At 42.7% G+C, this 18977-nt stretch overlaps 1 protein-coding gene across 1 annotated transcript; it reads left to right on the forward strand.

Annotated features, from left to right (window-relative positions):
- The first annotated feature begins 56 nt into the window (after positions 1-56).
- On the forward strand, positions 57-17853 carry LOC123106228 (cycloartenol synthase-like). The gene is made up of 17 exons (XM_044528451.1): positions 57-251; positions 434-523; positions 610-801; positions 1008-1092; positions 2790-2956; positions 4500-4688; positions 4863-4976; positions 7045-7167; positions 7274-7396; positions 8949-9047; positions 9216-9272; positions 9481-9527; positions 9618-9764; positions 9885-10065; positions 10157-10237; positions 17419-17502; positions 17740-17853. The coding sequence occupies exons 1-17, from the start codon at positions 57-59 to the stop codon at positions 17851-17853; spliced, it is 2088 nt and encodes a 695-aa protein (XP_044384386.1).
- The last annotated feature ends 1124 nt before the right edge of the window (positions 17854-18977 follow it).

The raw sequence follows: 18977 nt of genomic DNA on the forward strand, positions 1-18977 counted from the left end.
CATTCTGTTTAGCTGAAAACTTGACCGCAACTTTAATTGACTAGCCATTTTGTGTCATGCAGTTGTCCAAGTCAAACGGCCTCAAGACGAACCTTCCTGATCCCATCAAGCTTGAGCAGCATGGCTATGCCACAAAAGAGGCCGTCTTGATATCTTTAAAGAGGGCCGTCAGCCGCTATTCCATGCTCCAGGCAGATGACGGCCACTGGCCTGGGGAGTTCGCTGGCACTTTATTTCTCTTGCCCAGCTTGGTAGTACTTTCTCTTTCTCACTTACCAAGAACAATCTTTTTCTTATCTATTATCATCTTCATACATAAATCCTCCTTCCGTAAAGAAATATAAGAGCATTTTGAAACGCTTTTATATTTCTTTACAGAGGGAGTAGATGTTATTTTCCTGTTTTGACTCCCATCGACTGTTTATTTTTTCAGATTGTAGCATTGCATGTGACTAGATCACTGACTACCGTGTTGACATCTGAACATCAAAAAGAGATTCGGCGATATCTCTACAATCACCAGGCACGTATGAATGCCTAATGACAACTTTGATTAAATCTATAATTAAATATACCTGTATTTCCTAATATTCATTATTAAGAGTGCAGAATGAAGATGGGGGCTGGGGACTGCACATCGAGGGGACAAGCACAATGTTCTGTTCTGTCATGAACTATGTCGCTTTGAGATTGCTATGGGAGGGGCTGGATTCACATGGATCCATGCTGCAAGCTCGGAGTTGGATCTTGGACCATGGAGGAGCAACTTTAACACCATCTTGGGGAAAATTCTTTCTTTCGGTACGTAGAGAACATAATAGGATGTCCAAAGTACATATGTACATATATACACACTTATTTTTTGCAGTTGATCTCGAAAGGGAATGGAATACATATATTTGGGCAGCCTCATATCCTTCATCCCAAAAGGGAATGGAGTACATATGTTGTTGGATTTTCAACCTAGAGGGATTTCTTGTCTGATATTTCCTGACTTCTTGCTTAAGGTCCTTGGAGTATATGATTGGTCGGGGAACAATCCATTGCCACCAGAACTATGGATGGTGCCCTATTTCTTGCCGATTCATCCAGGTCTGGGCCTCCAACTTCAGTTTCTTCATTTACTCGAAGGGTTGGGTGTGCTTTGCTACGCTGTTGGTGTTGTTGGCCTTTCATAAAAAAAATACTCTCTCTGTTTCAAAATCTAACGTGAATTAGTTTGTTGAAAAGTCAAACCTTTTAAGTTCAATCAAAATTATAGAGAAATATATCAACATCCATAATCTCATATCGGTGTCATTAGATTCATCATGAAATGATTTTTCATATTTTATCTATTTAGTATTGTGGTGGCCAAAGTAAAAGAAAGATTACTTTTCAAAAAACTGATATTCCCTCCGTTCTTAAATATAAGTCTTTTTAGAGATTCCACTACAAACTACATACGAATGTATATAGACATATTATAGAGTATAGATTCACTCATTTTGCTCGGTATGTAGTCCATAGTGAAATCTCTAAAAAGACTTATATTTAGGAACGGAGGGAGTACACCTTATCTTCTTCTACGTACTGAGGTTTACAAGTAGGGGAGATGATGGGGTGTGTTTCCTTTATTTAAAATATGGTGTTCCGATTGGCCTTTCGCGGTGAGATTCTATGTTATATGATAATCAACCCATACTTATGTGGTTGGATTTTATGCGTCCATGAGTGCATGCACTATATTGATGCTACAGTATCACATGTTGACGCTACTTGTTTCTAGGTGGTGTGAGGGTGCGCGGGATTGATATGTTTTAATAGGCCGGTTGCTGCCAATTAATTTAAAAAATGGTTGACACGGTCAAAATGTGGACCAAATCCAAAATTGTATGCCTCAATCGAGTGGGAGCTCCAAAATTAAGAAGCATGGTGAAGTAAAAGAATTGAATGAGAGAGCTCCTTGAGAAATTGTTGACCCAATCAAAACCGGATGACCCAATTTCAAATTGAAGACCTCATTTGATTGTGAGGCATTAAAAATTAGGGAGCATAGTATATGTAATATGTAGCTGAATTCATCATTTAAATTTTGTCATCTAGCATCACACTTTCTTAATAGTCCATCTCATACTTTTTACATAATGTCTTAATATGCTGTTTTTTCCTCAAAATTAGCTCCCTAGATTGGTTCTACCAGAATAATAATGCATGCAACCATTCTTAGTTTCATAGTGAACTAGTGAACAATATTTAAAGTTGTGCCAAATCAATGGATCGTGGAAATGGAATCTCCATTCATTTCGCCGCACACAACCATGCTCAATCCACCATATTTATGTTGCCTACAAATTAAGGGTACTCAAGATGATAAGTGGCCCATACATAATTGCAAAGTCGAAAAACTCGGATGTAAAACTTTCAGAAAAGTATCAGATAATTCTTGCTGATAAATGAAATATTCAGGATGAGTATATCTCATTAGTGAGGTAAGGGCAACAGATAAACAACTGAATTTTGTCACAAAATTCTCTCCACCCCACACTCTTGTCTATTGTTATGAATTATCTTATAACCAGCCAAATAGCCATGCATATGCACGAACTATGTTCTATTGGAATTTTTAGAAAACGTACCACTTAAATCTTTTTTGGTGGAAGTACTGCAACCATCTTACATGTATTTCATAGAATTTTATAGGATATAGTCAGCAATTACCGATGTTAACTATGTACAAATATGGGAATATAAAATAATGCATGGAGTACCAAATACATATACTAGACTCATCCTTGTTATTTAATCAGGGCGCATGTGGTGTCATTCTCGTTTGGTATACTTGCCCATGTCATACCTATACGGGAAGAGGTTTGTTGGAACTACAACATCAATTGTACAAGACTTGAGGAACGAGCTCTACACCGTACCGTACAATGAGATTGACTGGGACAAGGCCCGCAATGGGTGTGCCAAGGTATCACTAATACTCACTTCAACTACTCTATCAACTCTTTACTCCACTTATTATTTGAGGTAATTTGTACAAACTCTATGTATTTCAGTTGGTTGTGGAATCATTATGTTGGATATAGTCTGGAATACGCTGCATGAAAAAAAATCTTAAAATTAACATTTGACAAAAGGACAACATGGGAAATGCTAATGTAGGTGCACGAGGCTGAATTGGTGAACTAGAGAAAACTACCATACCATCACGTACATTCCGGTAGTTTTGTTTTTAGTAAATGCAAAGATTGTGCCTTGATACATTGATTAAAAGACCATTAAGACTGAACATCTACGACATGTAAAGACCCACAATCACTGGACAAACTTTACAACTAATTCCAAATTAACTAACAACCACCGTCCTTGATGCCATCCAAACATAAACTAATGACACTCATTGCCTACTAAAACCTTGGGCACAGGAAGTGAGAAACCATCTCTGCAAAGAAGGGCATAATTGGGTCGCTCCTATTTCGAGAAGATAGAACGTTGATAGCAGCCACCAATCGTCAACATCACATCACCTTCAAAGACGTCTTCATCATGCCCGAGTGACCTCAATCTCACCAATTAGCCTGTATATGGTCATGGTCTAATCGGCAGGTAGGAGATGGCCCCAAGAGGCCAGAAAGGGCACAGGAAAGACATCATGTACTTATTGTAGATGTGTTCGAAATGCCAACCTCCGATCATCCTTAGAATAAACACATCATTGTACCCTTTCCCTCTTGCAACACACACTCGAATCTTAAGCTTATAGGTTTATGGTAGCAAACTATTAAACTCTTTGATCCACCAGATTCTAAAAATGTAGTAGCAGCCAAAAGGTAAGAATAGGACATGTATTCGTGAAAAATGATAAACACAGACTCCTAATAACCGTAGTAAAATCCTAATGTCTTAAAATCATAATGTTTTACAATCCTCTCATTTTTCCAGGAATACATGTCCTATTCTAACGTAGACTCCTAATAACCATAGTAAAATCATAGTCAAGAAACCCTAGCCTCACTCTTCGTGAATAGAAATTGTACGACGAGATCTAAGTAGTTTGTAGAATTCCTGTGATTTTCTGACGAAACAGAAATCAAAGTAAAATTTCTTAAGTTATAACTTTTCATGTTTTCCTTTCAATGATGTGGAAAGATTGTTTCAACAAAATAATGTATTCTATTTTCATGGTTTTCTCCATTTTTTGCGATTAGGAAGCATAAAATAGGGAACTAATCTTAACCAAACATTTTCTTATCCAACCATTACTACACCATCAGTGAGTCTTCCGCAAGAGATCCAACATATAGCTCCCCTCCATAAGCAATATTCTCTATCAATGGCGTCCATCACATCGAAAGGAGGCAATTTAGTTTTGGTGTGGTTAATGGAACATTATGACCATTATTAAACTTCAGATTAAGGGATAGAAGTATGAAACCAAAGGATTTCTATAACCATGACCATAGCTTTCAGAAATCTTGTGAACTGAAATGTTGATTTTGGTTGCATTGCAGGAAGATCTATATTATTCCCATTCACCACTGCAAGATATCGTATGGGCTACTCTCAAGAAAATTGGTGAACCAATATTTCTGCACTGGCCTGGCAGCAATTTGCGGAAGAGAGCTCTAGACAATGTCATGAAACATATAAAGTACGAGGATGAAACTACTCAATACTTATGCATTGGTCCTCTAAATAAGGTAAAGCATGGGTTACTTTGAGAAATTTTTGCATCATTATTTTCCCTAGATAGGTCCAAACTCCAAATGGTTCCTATAGTCGATTTAACTTTATTAAATTCATTCACTATTTGTCAATTAATTTATTTCTTTTATACTTTGTTTCTCAATTGACTACTAGTAATTTGTAAGCAGATGTTGAATATGATTTGTTGCTGGGTAGAAGATCCAAACTCAGAGGCATTCAAACTCCATGTTGAAAGAATATATGATTTCTTATGGGTCGCCGAAGATGGCATGAAGCTGAAGGTGTTTACGAGTTCTTGTGCATTTAATTAAAAAAACTCATAGGGGCATTTATTTATAGATTTAACTAAGGCGGTGGCAAAATATTTAAGACACGTTGTACATAATTTGAATCAAATAATATCTATGATGTCTCTTTTACTTCAAATATATCCATATATACGACAACACATTAATTCTCAACAACCTTAATTATACTATGAATTGGCCCCACTCAGCTGGGCGAGGGAGTGTATGCAGATTACAACCATGTTCAAGTCCTCTCTTCTTGAATTTTAGTGCGTATTTTTCCTCTGTAAAATACAAATAGTTTCTGCTACTAGTTAGAAAAAACTATTTATTGGTCACTTACTCACTTTGCTTTTTCATATAGAATGTATTTTGAAGCAAAGATTAAGGTGCTAGCAATTTCAACGAAATTTGGTTGTATGAAACATGAATATGAATATTTAGATTCATAATATATGAACTAAAATATAAATTAATATTATATCATTTGAGGGTAATATATATTATATATTTATTAATTATTGTGTAGTTGAAAATATGTATTGAGTATAATAATGGGAACTTTTTCCCATGCAAGTTGTGGTGAGCCTTTGATGAGATGGTATGTGTGCATGTTGAGATAAATAGAGGTAGTGAGAATTAACTACTTAGGTATACCATTTGATACCTCGCACATTATTGTGGGAACAGGGCCGTTTCTAGAAATTTGAGGCCCGGGGGCGAAAATCAAAACATGGCCAAAATTCTAAAAGATATATATAATGGAAAAACTAATATAATAAATGCATAATGTCACTCTATTATATAATTTTGCATCTATCTTATTTTGCACAAAGTTTAGATATATTTCAAATATTAATGCTAAAAATAGTAAAGGGGCACTAGAACAATAAACTAACCTCATGTTCTACCTAAAAGCAGCAACCATCTAGTGTTCTTTAAAATTAATTCATATTCATACATGAAATAGCCTAATTAGTGTGAAAATAAATAAATCAAGTACAATCGATCCAACCCCGTCGACAAATAAATAAATTACCAACACCTAGCCCCGTGGATAAATAACTTGTCCACAACCCCGCCGTAATTTAGCCTTTGGGGGGGTTCAAATTAATAAGTACTAGTGGTAAATTACCAATACCTACTAGTGTATGACTAGAGGCAGAGGTCATGGAATCGTAGGCGATCGTCGGTCGGGTGCAAGCAGGCAGTGTCCTGGCGGCTGGACGATCAGCCGCCGGTGGAGCTGCGGTGGTGAACCTATGGAACAGTGAAAAAGGATACCTACCTGGACAATTAGCGGAAGCATCATTTAGTATTGGTGGATGTCCCTGCAGTGTCATGGGCTTATTTGCTGGTGGGCCGGTCCTTTTTCTTTGGTTGGTTGATTCTGCTGCTGGATTAAGGCATTAAACCAACTTTTTTAGCGTTAAGCCAGTTATACATGTGTATATGTTGTATACTCTACCATGGTGATTTGGGGGCCACAAATATTTGGGGGCCCTGTGTGGTCGCCCATCTTGGCCCCCTCAATCGACGAGGTTGTGTGAGAATATATTGCAATATATTTCAAGGACATTTGGTCGTATGGAACATGAATATGACTAGTAATACGAGAACTAAAACTAAAATACAAATGATATAATGTGTTTGATTATTTTATAGCTGCAAAATGATTATTAATGTAAACATCATACTATATTAAAAATTACCATGCATTTTTGTATGTTGATGAGCCCTTTACTTATGCATGGTGGCATGTTGTGACGGGTTGCATGTTGAATGATGAGGTGGCATGCTTGCATGTTTAGAGAAATATGTTTGTGAGGGCTAGATGTTTACATATAGAAGATATAAGATATGATAGGGAGTAGATAACTCAAGACTCTCTTGTAGTTGTTTTGGAAGGTCATGGATGATAGCTAGTATGAGTGGGGATGAATAAGTTCATATGTTTGGCAGGAAATTCAAATGCATTGCAATCCACTTGCTAAAATAGTTGTTTTTACATTGAAATAAGGATAATGTGTACTTTTTATGTTACTCATACCCTTCTTTGTAGTCTTACAATGGCAGCCAACTATGGGACACGGTTTTGACAGTTCAAGCTATATTTGCTACTGGCTTGACAAAAGAGTTCCCCCATACAATAAAACTTGCCCATGACTATATAAAACGTTCACAGGTAAATATACAAAATGCTACATGATAATGTATTTGTTGGACACTAATCAATAAGGTTTAATTACTAAATAAAATTTAGTAGTAATTATGTTTAAATATTCATGTAGATTTCTGCGAATTTTCCTGGAGATCAAACCAAGTGGCATCGTCATATATATAAAGGTGGATGGACACATTCAACTGCCGACCATGGGTGGCCAGTATCAGATTGTACTGCAGAAGCATTGAAGGTAGTCCTCCCACCTGATTTTTGTATTATCCAAAACCTTTGTGTAATACCATTCATGTAATCAAAATTAGTAGAATACCCTTGCGTAATATGATTCATGTAGTCAAATACGTAATACCATTCAGGAAGTCCATGTCTTTCAGCTATGGTAGTCAACAGTATCATAAGGCAAAAATCCCTTTTATCTTGGTTGGCATGCATGCACGCAAACCAGGTTAAATTAAATGTGCAACATCCTGACTTAAATTATACCCCATCTACGCATAAAGCGGCCAAAATACGCATGACACCCTGCTTATACTTTTGGCCCACTTGGTTGAAATGGTTATCCCTGAGGAGGGCAGGGTTCCTGTGTTCATTAAGAAGAAGAGAGATGGTCCAGTTTATAAGAAAAAACAGACTAAAAAACCAAACTTTCAGGGCTAATCAGGGAAAACCGAGTGAAAACCCAAAAATAAGAAAATAAGAAGAAAAAAAGACACTAGAGCCTAGGAATAGGGACAAGACAAATGCACACTCAAGGAACATCGTCTGAGCCCGACACTAGAGCAGCAAGGTCCAAAGCAATTGGGTGTGGCTCAAGTGCAAAGAAATTGACCACTACTGGCCGAAGAGAACTCATCCATATCAAATCACGCCTTTGAATCAGCATGGAGGCATCATGTGCCATCATTAGTGTGTGGGAATCATCCTGCAAGGTCCACCTTTGACTTCCCAGTGATGCCTACCAAAGTGATTAACGCCGCGGTCACTTGCGGTAAAAGTGGTATTTAGTGCATGTCCAAGTATGCTTTCATATTTTTCTAAGGGCCCTCCACTTTTCTCACCTCTAGAAACTCACCAAAACCTCCAACAACCTATACTCCGCACGCTTAGTCACCGGGATGTTGCATGCCTTGTTCTTCTTTTTCAGATGTCCACTTCGTCTCCCCCATCCTTCTCCATATGCGAATGTGTTGGGGTCCCAAGCAGAGGGTGTGGGACATCACAAGTAACCTTGTTGAAAAAATCGTCCACGGTTAATGGTTGTGCATCAACATGTATCACTTCAGATACAACACTAATCACCTCCACCTGTGAGTCAACCACAACATCAGGCTTGCCGAAGGCCCCCATCATGTGCTCCATGTTGAAACCAAGTGGCTCCTCTAAACTAAGAATGGTCATGTGCTAAATATCTTGTTATTTTGGCCGAAGTCCAACACCTTATGTTTTCTTATGTTGTGGTGGCCTATATAGATGGGAAATTTGTCTTAGATTATGGTATTTTTACAATCTTATTTACCTCAATATCATTAGGACCTGAGTATGAGCAATCTCTCTACCGCTCGACCTTGAACTTCACTTAATTTAAGCTCACTCAAATTTTAGTAAGAGCTAAGCGAGCCTAGACTAACTCGCTCGAACTCAGTTGGTTTGCAAATGAAATGAATGGCGCATTGATATGAATAAGCTAATATTGCATTTATCTTAAGGCATTGGTATGAATAAGCTAATATTGCATTTCTCTTAAGGCATTGATATGAATAAGCTAATATTGCATTTCTCTTAAGGCTATACTGTTGTTGATTAAGCTTCCTCGTAAATTGGTTGGCGAGCCTATGGAAACAAGCCGGCTTGATGATGCAGTCAATATTCTATTGTCTTTGATGGTTAGTACCTCCTAATTCGAACCCATTCTTTTCTTCATTTTTTTTCTTTCTTATAGCTAGTTTCAACTCATTACTCACATTTTATAATCAATAGTCTCATTTCTCGAATGTTTTTTTATGAAACAATAATGTACATTTTAAAATTCTTACTCGATACTCCTTCTGCAGAACGACGATGGTAGTTTTGGTGCATATGAGCTAACAAGATCTTATGAATGGCTTGAGGTCAGTTTGAATAAGCTTCTAGATACATATTATTGTTTCTTAAAACAAAATTCACAGGGAACACTTTTCATCTACTAAGTGGGGGGAAGAAACACTTTTTTGAATTTATCATATTAAGTTCATGTATAACAATTCTTGGTTAAATCAACCGATAAGACTATAAGTTTCCTCTATGCAATGATGATCATTTGTTTTTCATATACTTCAGTTGCTCAATCCTTCCGAGAGCTTTGGGGACATAATGATCGAGCATTCGTAAGCAACTCTGACCATTGGTTTCTTGCTTGCTTATCTACGTTGCTATTTTTTGTTTATTTGATGCATTTTCAATCTTTGTTCACAAAGGTACGTTGAGTGTACATCATCAGTAATTCAGGGTCTAGTGTTATTTAGAGAAATGTACCCCAAACATTGTCACATGGAAGAGATAGAAAATTGTATCCAAAAGGCTGCAGACTACATTGAGAGCATCCAAAGGAGTGATGGATCATGGTTTGAATTCTCATTAAACTTTCACTTGAAGTTTCTCTCTTTCTTCATTCTTAAATAATCGAAGATTAAACTCCCAGCCTCTTTATCATTTGAACTTGTCCAGTTAATTTCCAACTGTAGGTACGGCTGTTGGGCTATTTGTTTTACCTATGGTACATGGTTTGGGGTGAGAGGATTGATTGCTGCAGGCAGAACGTACAAAAATAGCCAAGCAATCAGAAAAGCATGTGAATTTCTGCTATCCAAGGAGCTTCTCCCATTAGGGGGGTGGGGAGAAAGTTACCTCTCCGGTCAAGACATGGTAAAAGTTTCTCCTTCCTCTTTTTACTCTTATGTCTTAATTACTCCAATTAACCGTGACCGGTGAATGCTTTAATAAACTTACAACACAGGTTTACACCAATCTTGAAGGCAACCGGGCTCACGCAGTCAACACTAGTTGGGCCATGTTGGCCCTAATTGATGCCGGACATGTGATTTTGTTCCTTTGAAGCTTGCCTTGTACTTAAATCCAATTAGTGCATGCATGTCCTATAGTATTCATTTGCTACGCTACTTGTGAACTGCAACTTGTACACAACTGCATAGACATCTCCATTATTAGTTCATAGGTTTTTCTCGAAAAGGGGGATCTCCCCGACCTCTGCATCAGAACGATGCATACGGCCATCTTATTAACCAAATAACAAAAGGTGCCAACAAGGTTCCACAGTCTCCAGCCAAACAAAAAGCAAAGGATAAATGCAGCTCACACAGAGCGACAGACGGCTAGATACAGAAACTAGCCCGAAAAAGATGCCACAACCGGCTGGCTAAAAATAGATAGGGAAACTAATTGCCTATCCTATTACATGACCGCCATCCAAACCGGTTGAAGATATCCCGAGCTACCATCTCCCAGCGGATAGATCCAGTAACCAAATGCTCCCTGGCCTCCATCGGAGTGAGTAGCGACCACGAACGGATCAGTGCCGTAGCTCGGAAAATAACCTGCAAAAAATGAATCGGTGATGTTCTGCTAAAAACCAAATCATTTCTGCAATTCTAGATAGTCCATAACAAAGCGCAAACTCTAACCCGAATATGTCTTGCTAATTCAGGCTCAACCCCATTAAGCCATGTCCCAAATAAAGCATTGACCGAGGTCGGTGGAGTAATATTAAAAGCAATATGGACCGTCCGCCAAAGAACTTTGGCCAACGGGCAATCAAAGAATAAATGCTTAATCGTCTCATCCCGATCACAGAAACTACACCTAGTAGGTCCTGTCCAATTGCGTTTAATCAAGTTGTCCTTTGTTAACATAACTTGTTTATGGACAAACCACATAAACACTTTAATTTTTAAAGGAACTTTGACAGCCCAAACATACTTGGAAGTTGGAATAGCATTCGAATTAATAACATCAATATACATTGATTTAACTGTAAATACTCCAGAGCTAGTCAACTTCCAGCGCAATATATCGGGATGGTGAGAAAGTTGAATCTCCATCAGTCTCCTAACTAGATGGAGCCATTCTTCCCAACGATTGCCCGCTAGCGACCGTCGAAACTGAATATTAAGGGGGACATATTGGAATACCGTTGCCACGGACACCTCACGTCGTTGAGCAATCCGATATAAAGACGGATATTGAATGGCTAAAGGTGATTCACCAAGCCAAGTATCCTCCCAGAAACGTGTACTTGTACCGTTTCCAATAACAAATCTCGTCCTATTGAACATAGATTGTTTGACTTTCATTAGTCCTTTCCAGAAAGGCGAATCAGTCGGCCTAACTGCGACCTGGGACAATGTTTTAGTCTGGAGGTACTTGTTGCGGAGGATCTGCGCCCACATGGCCTCAGTTCCGGAAGACAGCTTCCACAACCACTTACTAAGAAGGCATTTGTTCTTAACTTCAAGATTTTCAATACCAAGACCCCCTTGGTCTTTCGGTCTACAGATGACGTCCCATTTAGCAAGCCGGTATTTTCTTTTAAGTTCATCACCCTGCCAAAAGAAATGCGACCGATAGAAGTCCAGTCGTTTCCTAACACCAACTGGGACCTCAAAGAAAGATAAGAGAAACATAGGCATACTCGTGAGCACCGAATTAATCAAAATCAAACGGCCTCCGTATAACATGAGCTTACCCTTCCAACAGCTCAGTTTTTTCTCAAATCGATCTTCGATGCATTTCCATTCTCTGTTTGTTAGCCTACGATGGTGAATCGGAATAACAAGGTAAGAGAAGGGTAAACTCCCCAACTCGCACCCAAACAATTGCCTATAAGACTCCTGGTCGTCTTTGGCTCTACCAAAGCAGAACAACTCGCTCTTATGAAAGTTAATCTTTAACCCGGTCAATTGTTCAAACAGGCATAACACTAGCTTCATATTTCTCGCCTTGGCCAAATCATGCTCCATAAAGATGATTGTATCATCGACGTACTGAAGGATGGAAACACCTCCCTCAACAAGATGAGGTACCAACCCACCCACTTGACCATTCTCCTTAGCCCTTCCTATCAAAATTGCTAACATATCCACCACAATGTTAAACAGGATAGGGGACATCGGATCTCCTTGTCTTAGGCCTTTATGTGTCTGGAAATAATGACCTATGTCGTCATTCACTTTAATTCCCACACTCCCTTTTTGCCTAAATGAGTCGACCTGTCGGCGCCAGGCTTCATCAAAACCTTTCATACGCAATGCCTGTTGGAGGAATGGCCACTTAACCTTATCGTACGCTTTTTCGAAATCCACCTTAAAAATTACTCCATCTAATTTCTTGGAATGGATTTCATGGAGCGTTTCATGAAGAACAACCACCCCTTCATCCTGTCCGGCATGAAAGCAGTTTGGGATTGCTGCACCACAGACTGCGCAATCTGTGTGAGCCTATTAGTCCCGACCTTGGTGAAGATTTTGAAACTAACATTGAGGAGGCAGATCGGTCTGAACTGCTCAATCCTCACAGCATCCGTTTTCTTCGGGAGCAATGTGATAGTTCCAAAATTCAAGTGAAATAGTTGAAGCTGTCCAGAGAATAAATCATGAAACATCGGTAGTAAATCCCCCTTAACAATGTGCCAGCACTTTTTATAGAACTCAGCCGGGAACCCATCCGGACCGGGAGCCTTATTGTTCTTCATTTGTGCAATAGCATCGAACACCTCCTTTTCTGAGAACGGGGCAACCAGGATATCATTATCAGCAGCAGACAACTGAGGCACGTCCTCGATCCTGGACTCATCGAGGGACACACAATTGTCCTCCGGCGGTCCAAATAACTGTCTATAGTATTCGGTAATATAGGTTTTGAGATTATCCTGACCTAAAATAGTTCCCTCATCCTGCTCTAGCTGAAAGATCCGCTTCTTTCTGTGCTTACCATTAGCAATGAGGTGAAAGAATTGAGTGTCCGCGTCCCCTTGGACTACTTTGCGGACCTTGGCACGCAAAGCCCACTTCAATTCTTCTTCGCGGAGAAGTTCTTTCAGCCTCTTCTCCGCCTCATTTTTAACCTGGAGCTCGGCGGGCAACAACATCACGGATTCGGCTTTTACGTCCAAGGCCTATACAAGAGAGAGGAGCCTATCCTTCTCAATTTTATACACCCCACTGAGGTGCTTAGCCCAACCCCATAAGAAACTTCTCAAATGTCTAATCTTATTCTGCCAGCGCTCGACCGCCGTCCTCCCTCCAACACCCTTGGCCCACTCCCTGGCTATGATGTCTAAGAACCCCTCGCGTTCGAACCAGGCCATCTCAAATGAGAAGGTGTTTTTGTTTCCCATATGGTTCGGCTCCCCTGAGTCAACGAACAATGGTGTGTGATCGGAGATTCCCCGCGTGAGAGCTTGCACCGTAACAAGAGGGAACTTCTGTTCCCATTCCACGCTGGCGAGAACCCGATCAAGCTTTTCATACGTCGGGTTTGGCAGAGCATTAGCCCAGGTAAAGTTTCTACCAGAAAGCTCTATCTCCCTTAGATCTAAGCTTTCAATAATGGTATTGAACATAAACGACCACCTGCCATCAAAGTTATCATTATTTTTCTCCTCTCTCCTCCTAATGATATTGAAATCACCCCCGACCAAAATCGGAAGCTGTTCGGATCCACAGATCCGAACAAGGTCCGCCAGAAACTCTGGTTTAAGCTCGGGTTGTGCGGCACCATAGACCGCTACCAAAGCCCAGTTGAACCCATCAACTTTAGACCTAACTCGAAACTTTACCGCGAAGTCACCCATTACTACACTCCGGACTTCAAGGGAATCGCATCTCACACCCAGTAAGATACCTCCCGATCTACCTCGTGGCGGGAGACAATGCCAGTCGAAATCAATACCTCCCACGAGAGAGGAAAGAAACTACGGCGCAAAATTCTCTCTACCGGTTTCCGATAAAGCAATGAAATCTAACCGATGTTCCAGAGAAGCTTCAGCAAGAAACCTTCTTTTAGCCAAGTCCTTCAGACCTCTGCTATTCCAAAAGATTCCTTTCATAGTTCATCATGGAATTTTTTAGCAGTCCGAAACCTAGCACTCCTCCGAACTGCAGAATCGGGATAAATCTTTCGTTTCCACTTACGCTTTGGCTTAGTGGGCTCCATCACCCGGTCCTCATAACCGGGTTGAACGGAACCGCCAGCTACATCATCTAAGGGCGCATCATCGCCCTCAGACTCCTGATTAGAAGGTGCTAGATCCGCACATAGATTATTTAGCACTCTCACCCCTAACGCATCAATTTCCTCATCATTCACGGGTTTGACCGCAGCAAGATTACGAATAGTCTCTAAGGCCCGCTCCGCCTCTAAATCTAACATATCATTCACCGAATTGGAAATTTCATTATCAGTAGCGCCTACTGAAACTCCTAATTGGTTTGAATTATTAATAATCTCCTCAGGAGCAAAATGCAATAAAGAATTAGATATGTTAACGGACATACCAGCAGAGATCGCAGCATCGTGAAGCTTGGTCGCCCTCATAGCGCACCGCTGCTGCATATCATCCACCTTCGGAAGGTCCAGAACGCGAGCACTCATCCGTCTCCCCGTCGAGACCGGGTCTGGGATCCCGCCAAAGGCAATAACCTCCTCTCGAGAATGAGGAGGCCGCGGGCTCCCAATGCCCTCGGACAAGTGCCCGGCGGGTGGGACAAGAGACGGGACAACTGGGGCCACCTGCCCACTCCCTCCTCCTGCCCCGACCACCGGCTCAGAGCGAAGTGTCGAAGTCGCCGATGGTGCGGTCCTCCTGACCGCAGACGAGGACGGGATGTCTAGGGCCACCTGCCCCAGCCCCCCCTCCCCCAGCGTCACGGGAGACGCGGGTGCCACAGCCAGGGCCTGAGGGGGAGGAGCCGAAGCCACCTGCCTCGGGCTCCCACTCCTAGCGCTGGCGGGCCCCGACGTGGCCGGCTTCACCGGCGTCAGTATAGGAAGGGGAGAGGCGAAGACCACCTGCCCTGACCCCCGTCCCCCAAGGCCCACCTCGGGCGTAGATGCCATTGCCGGAACCACGTCAACCGGTGAAGCAGGGGACATAGGAGCGACCTCCGGCTCTACATCCCGAACTGCAGACCCCGCAAAGTCCAATGCAGGAAGCGTGTGCTCAAACACATCATCAGTCTCCACCCTATCACTCTACAGTCTGGGAGGCGCAGAAGCAGGCGCAAAGGACCCAAAACGCAGTGTCGTCGTGGACACCGAAGGTGACGGTGTCGGCTCAACCCCGGTCCCTTCCCCAGGCAACTGAGCATCTGGGCGAGACCCGGTCAACCCCTCTCGAGCAGACTCAGCTGGCACCCCCTTGGCTCCTGCACCACCATCACTCTCGTGCATATCAACATCATCCCCAGCAACTTCTTCAGCAAGCATCTCAACGTCCTCAAACTCAATGTCGAGCGGGAATACCTCTCCCCTATATGTCCAGTGAACCACATCAGGCACGAAATCAACATTCAGAACACTCACCAATATCCGAGCCACTCCATGAGCCCGAGTGAAAGCCATATCCACTCTCTCCGTCTTACCAACCATGATACCCATACTGGCTACAACTCGAACGTCCTGCAGAGGCTTAGATGGGGCCCCAGAAAACCGCAACCAGATCTGCGTAAGCGGCTTTCCTTTAGGCTCCACCTTCGTCCACTCGTGAAACTCCAAAATACACGTAGTACCAGGAACTCTACACAAGCCAAAACTCAGCAGTTTCTGTAAATCCTCCACAGAAGGAAAATCCACCTTAAAGACATTAGCTTCTAAGCTGACCAGCTCCCACTGAAAGTCCCCCGGTACCAACTCCTGAAGCCTCCGGATAATCTGCGCCTCAGTCACCTCGCCCTGGGTTGCTTTCACTATTCCGGTATTCAGGCCTTGTGGCTCCTCTGGGATCTCCCTCGCGACCGGGGACTCGAAGAATAACAGCTCCGCGCAATATAATCCATACATAGTCAGAGCCGGAGCCTGGTCACGCAAAACCGGGCACTCTCCCGAAGCATGTGCTGGCTTGCCACATGAGTCACACAACTCGGCCACGCACTCTGCAATAAAATGTCCTTCTCACCACACCGATAACAGAGCATCTTTTCCTTCTTGCGCGCCCACTTGGCTGCCCTCTCAGAATCAGACTTGTCCGATGCCGCAGCCGCCGCCCCAGGCACAGGAACCTCAACATTAGCCAGTGCCGTTACCACATCCATCGCCTGACTAGTAAGATCAGTGGACTGGGCGTTATCTGTCTCAATAGCTGTCGCCTCATGGTCAACAGCAGCCGGGGGCGGAGGCTGTCGACGAAACCTCCCACGGCCACCACCCCGACCACCTCGATATCCATGGTAGCCGCCTCTCTGGCGGTGCTCCGGACCGGATGTCCCCTCGACAAAGCCACCCGGAGGCCCAAGAAAAGGTCGCTCAGCCGACCCGTCACCCTGGCAGGCGTAGCCTCGACCGCCACCCGTAGATGAGGAACCACGGTGCTTCCCTTCTCCGTACGCATCAACACTGTCATCCCCCCACTGACCTCGGGGTGGCTCGAAGGAATCTGTAGCTGTCAAAGTTTGCCTCGTCTGCGCAGGTCCCGACCGGTTCTGAGCCGGTCTCGCTATGAAGTGCGGCGGGGGAGCGCCCCGAGGCGGACCACTACCCGGGGCCGGCACCACAGTAGTCTGTCCAGTCCCGTCGCCCCTCCCCGTAGCAGTAGGTACTGTAGGAATTGGCCCCGTCGGTCGGTGCGCCGCGGCAGCGCCACGGCCAGCGCCGGCTGCAACGACGCCCCTAGCCTGGGCATCTCTTCCCGTCTGCCGCGCGGGCGGTCTGGCAGCCACAGGCACAGGCGGCCTTGGCCTGAGGTTGCCGCCTGGCCGCCCCATGGCAGAGACAGCGGCGCCCCGCCCGGCTCCGACAACAGCACCTGCCGCACCAGGCCCAGCGGCAGCAGCTCCCCGTCCAATACCCCCCGGCGGTGGCGGCCCGGCTGCCCCGGCCCTGTCTCTGGCTATCTGGGGTTTCGGCGCCGGTGCCGGCGGCCCTCCCGTCCCTCTGCCCGTCATAGCGCTAAGGGGAGGGATGTTCATAGGTACGATCATCATATATCATTCTGTGTTGGATTGGTTTGTATGCTGACAGTAGTACATATTTTTTTCGAGTGAACAGGGCCAAAGAGATCCTGCATCTCTACATAGGGCAGCCACGGTTCTGATCAACTTCCAGTCGGAGGATGGAGAGTTCCCTCAGCAAGTACGTCATTCCCTTTTATTTTATGAGCATCATGTGCTATGCTTGTAATTAAGGAAAGCGATAGTACGGCAATATATCTCCATAGAAAAAAATAGTGATTGAACTATATAAACTTCAATTAATTAATTTATTGCAACTTGTTGTTAATTAGTGATTACAAATATAACAACAAGATCTAAGTTAATTCCTAGTACCGTGTGCTTTGGAATAACTTTGGCATGTTTTCTCACTTGACAGGACATTATTGGAGTTGCCAACCGCAACCTTATACTCACTTACGCCCAATACAGGAACATCTTCCCTATCTGGGCTCTTGGAGAGTACTACCGTAGAATGGTCCTGACAACATAAAGGGAGAATCTGCGGTGTATATGTAGCCGTTGAGAGTTACACACTGTTAGATGATAATTTGTGCACATAATTTTCCACATCTCCATGGAGCATGGAGTGCCTATTCCCAAAAATACATGATACCATTACCAACATATCTACAAACTTGTTATATTTATTTCAGATGATTTAGTTATTACAATATTCGTTGGGTTCCTCTAGGTGTTATTAAAATATTTCTTGTGTTCCTCTAAGTGTTTCATTTTACCTCGCAACAGTTAAACAACATCCAGGTAGAGCATTCTACTCCGTTCACGCAGATCATTCTACTCAGTTCACAACCAAACATAAAAATTCTAACAATAGGCTTGAGTACGGGACACTTCACTGACTGAGTGGCACATTAAATTGCACAGAAGGGAAACTCGTGCTTCCCAGGGGAGCTTTTGTCTGAGATTTCGTTTTTAGGTTGGTGCCTTTTTTAGTAATCAATAAAACAATAATCGTTGGTCTGCTTACAACACAAAGATTATGTAACAACCTATATCACATAATTCATTCATATATAATTAGAAGCACGCCAGTCTATGAAACTACTATAAGTACCTTTTTGTATTTTACACACTTTTAAATAACTGTTTAGTAGCATTGTACACACACACACAAACACACACACATGGCCACATGGAGTTATCTGCAGCAAAATCAAAACCATTATTGTGATCTATAGAACACACGGTGATAACAACATATAGGGCTTTGGCCGATGAGATCATCCGCAGCAGCACGTATGCACGCGGCGCTGCCTAGCTAGGCCTGCTGACCTTGTATGTACTATATGTATGTTCGTTGAGAAAAATGTAGTGGGGAAAATAAATATTAGGGTTTCGCCCTCCGATCTCCATTGCTGGACAGAAATTAACGAGCTGGAGGAATGGCGCACTAACCTGACCTTGTAGTAGTCGGGAGAGAGATGGTATATACTAGTGGCTGGGGCGCCACCTGGTGGCGCCACCTATGCGGTAGTGTGCGCACTAATCAAGCTGACACACTTATTAACGTGTTGACAATCCAAACAAGCAACAGTGGTTAAAAATATAATACATAGAATAGAACTGCAGCAGAAGAGTGTTCATTCATAAAGC

Source organism: Triticum aestivum, chromosome 5A (assembly GCF_018294505.1).
Source record: "Triticum aestivum cultivar Chinese Spring chromosome 5A, IWGSC CS RefSeq v2.1, whole genome shotgun sequence".
Taxonomy (NCBI): Eukaryota; Viridiplantae; Streptophyta; class Magnoliopsida; order Poales; family Poaceae; genus Triticum; species Triticum aestivum.

Bases quoted from the DNA above. Each gene is read 5' to 3' on its own strand.
- LOC123106228 (XM_044528451.1), top strand. From the start codon at position 57: ATGCAGTTGTCCAAGTCAAACGGCCTCAAGACGAACCTTCCTGATCCC. The intron at 524-609 runs GCACGTATGAAT...TTAAGAGTGCAG, and splicing joins GATATCTCTACAATCACCAG to AATGAAGATGGGGGCTGGGG. The intron at 10,238-17,418 runs GTGATTTTGTTC...TCGAGTGAACAG, and splicing joins CCCTAATTGATGCCGGACAT to GGCCAAAGAGATCCTGCATC.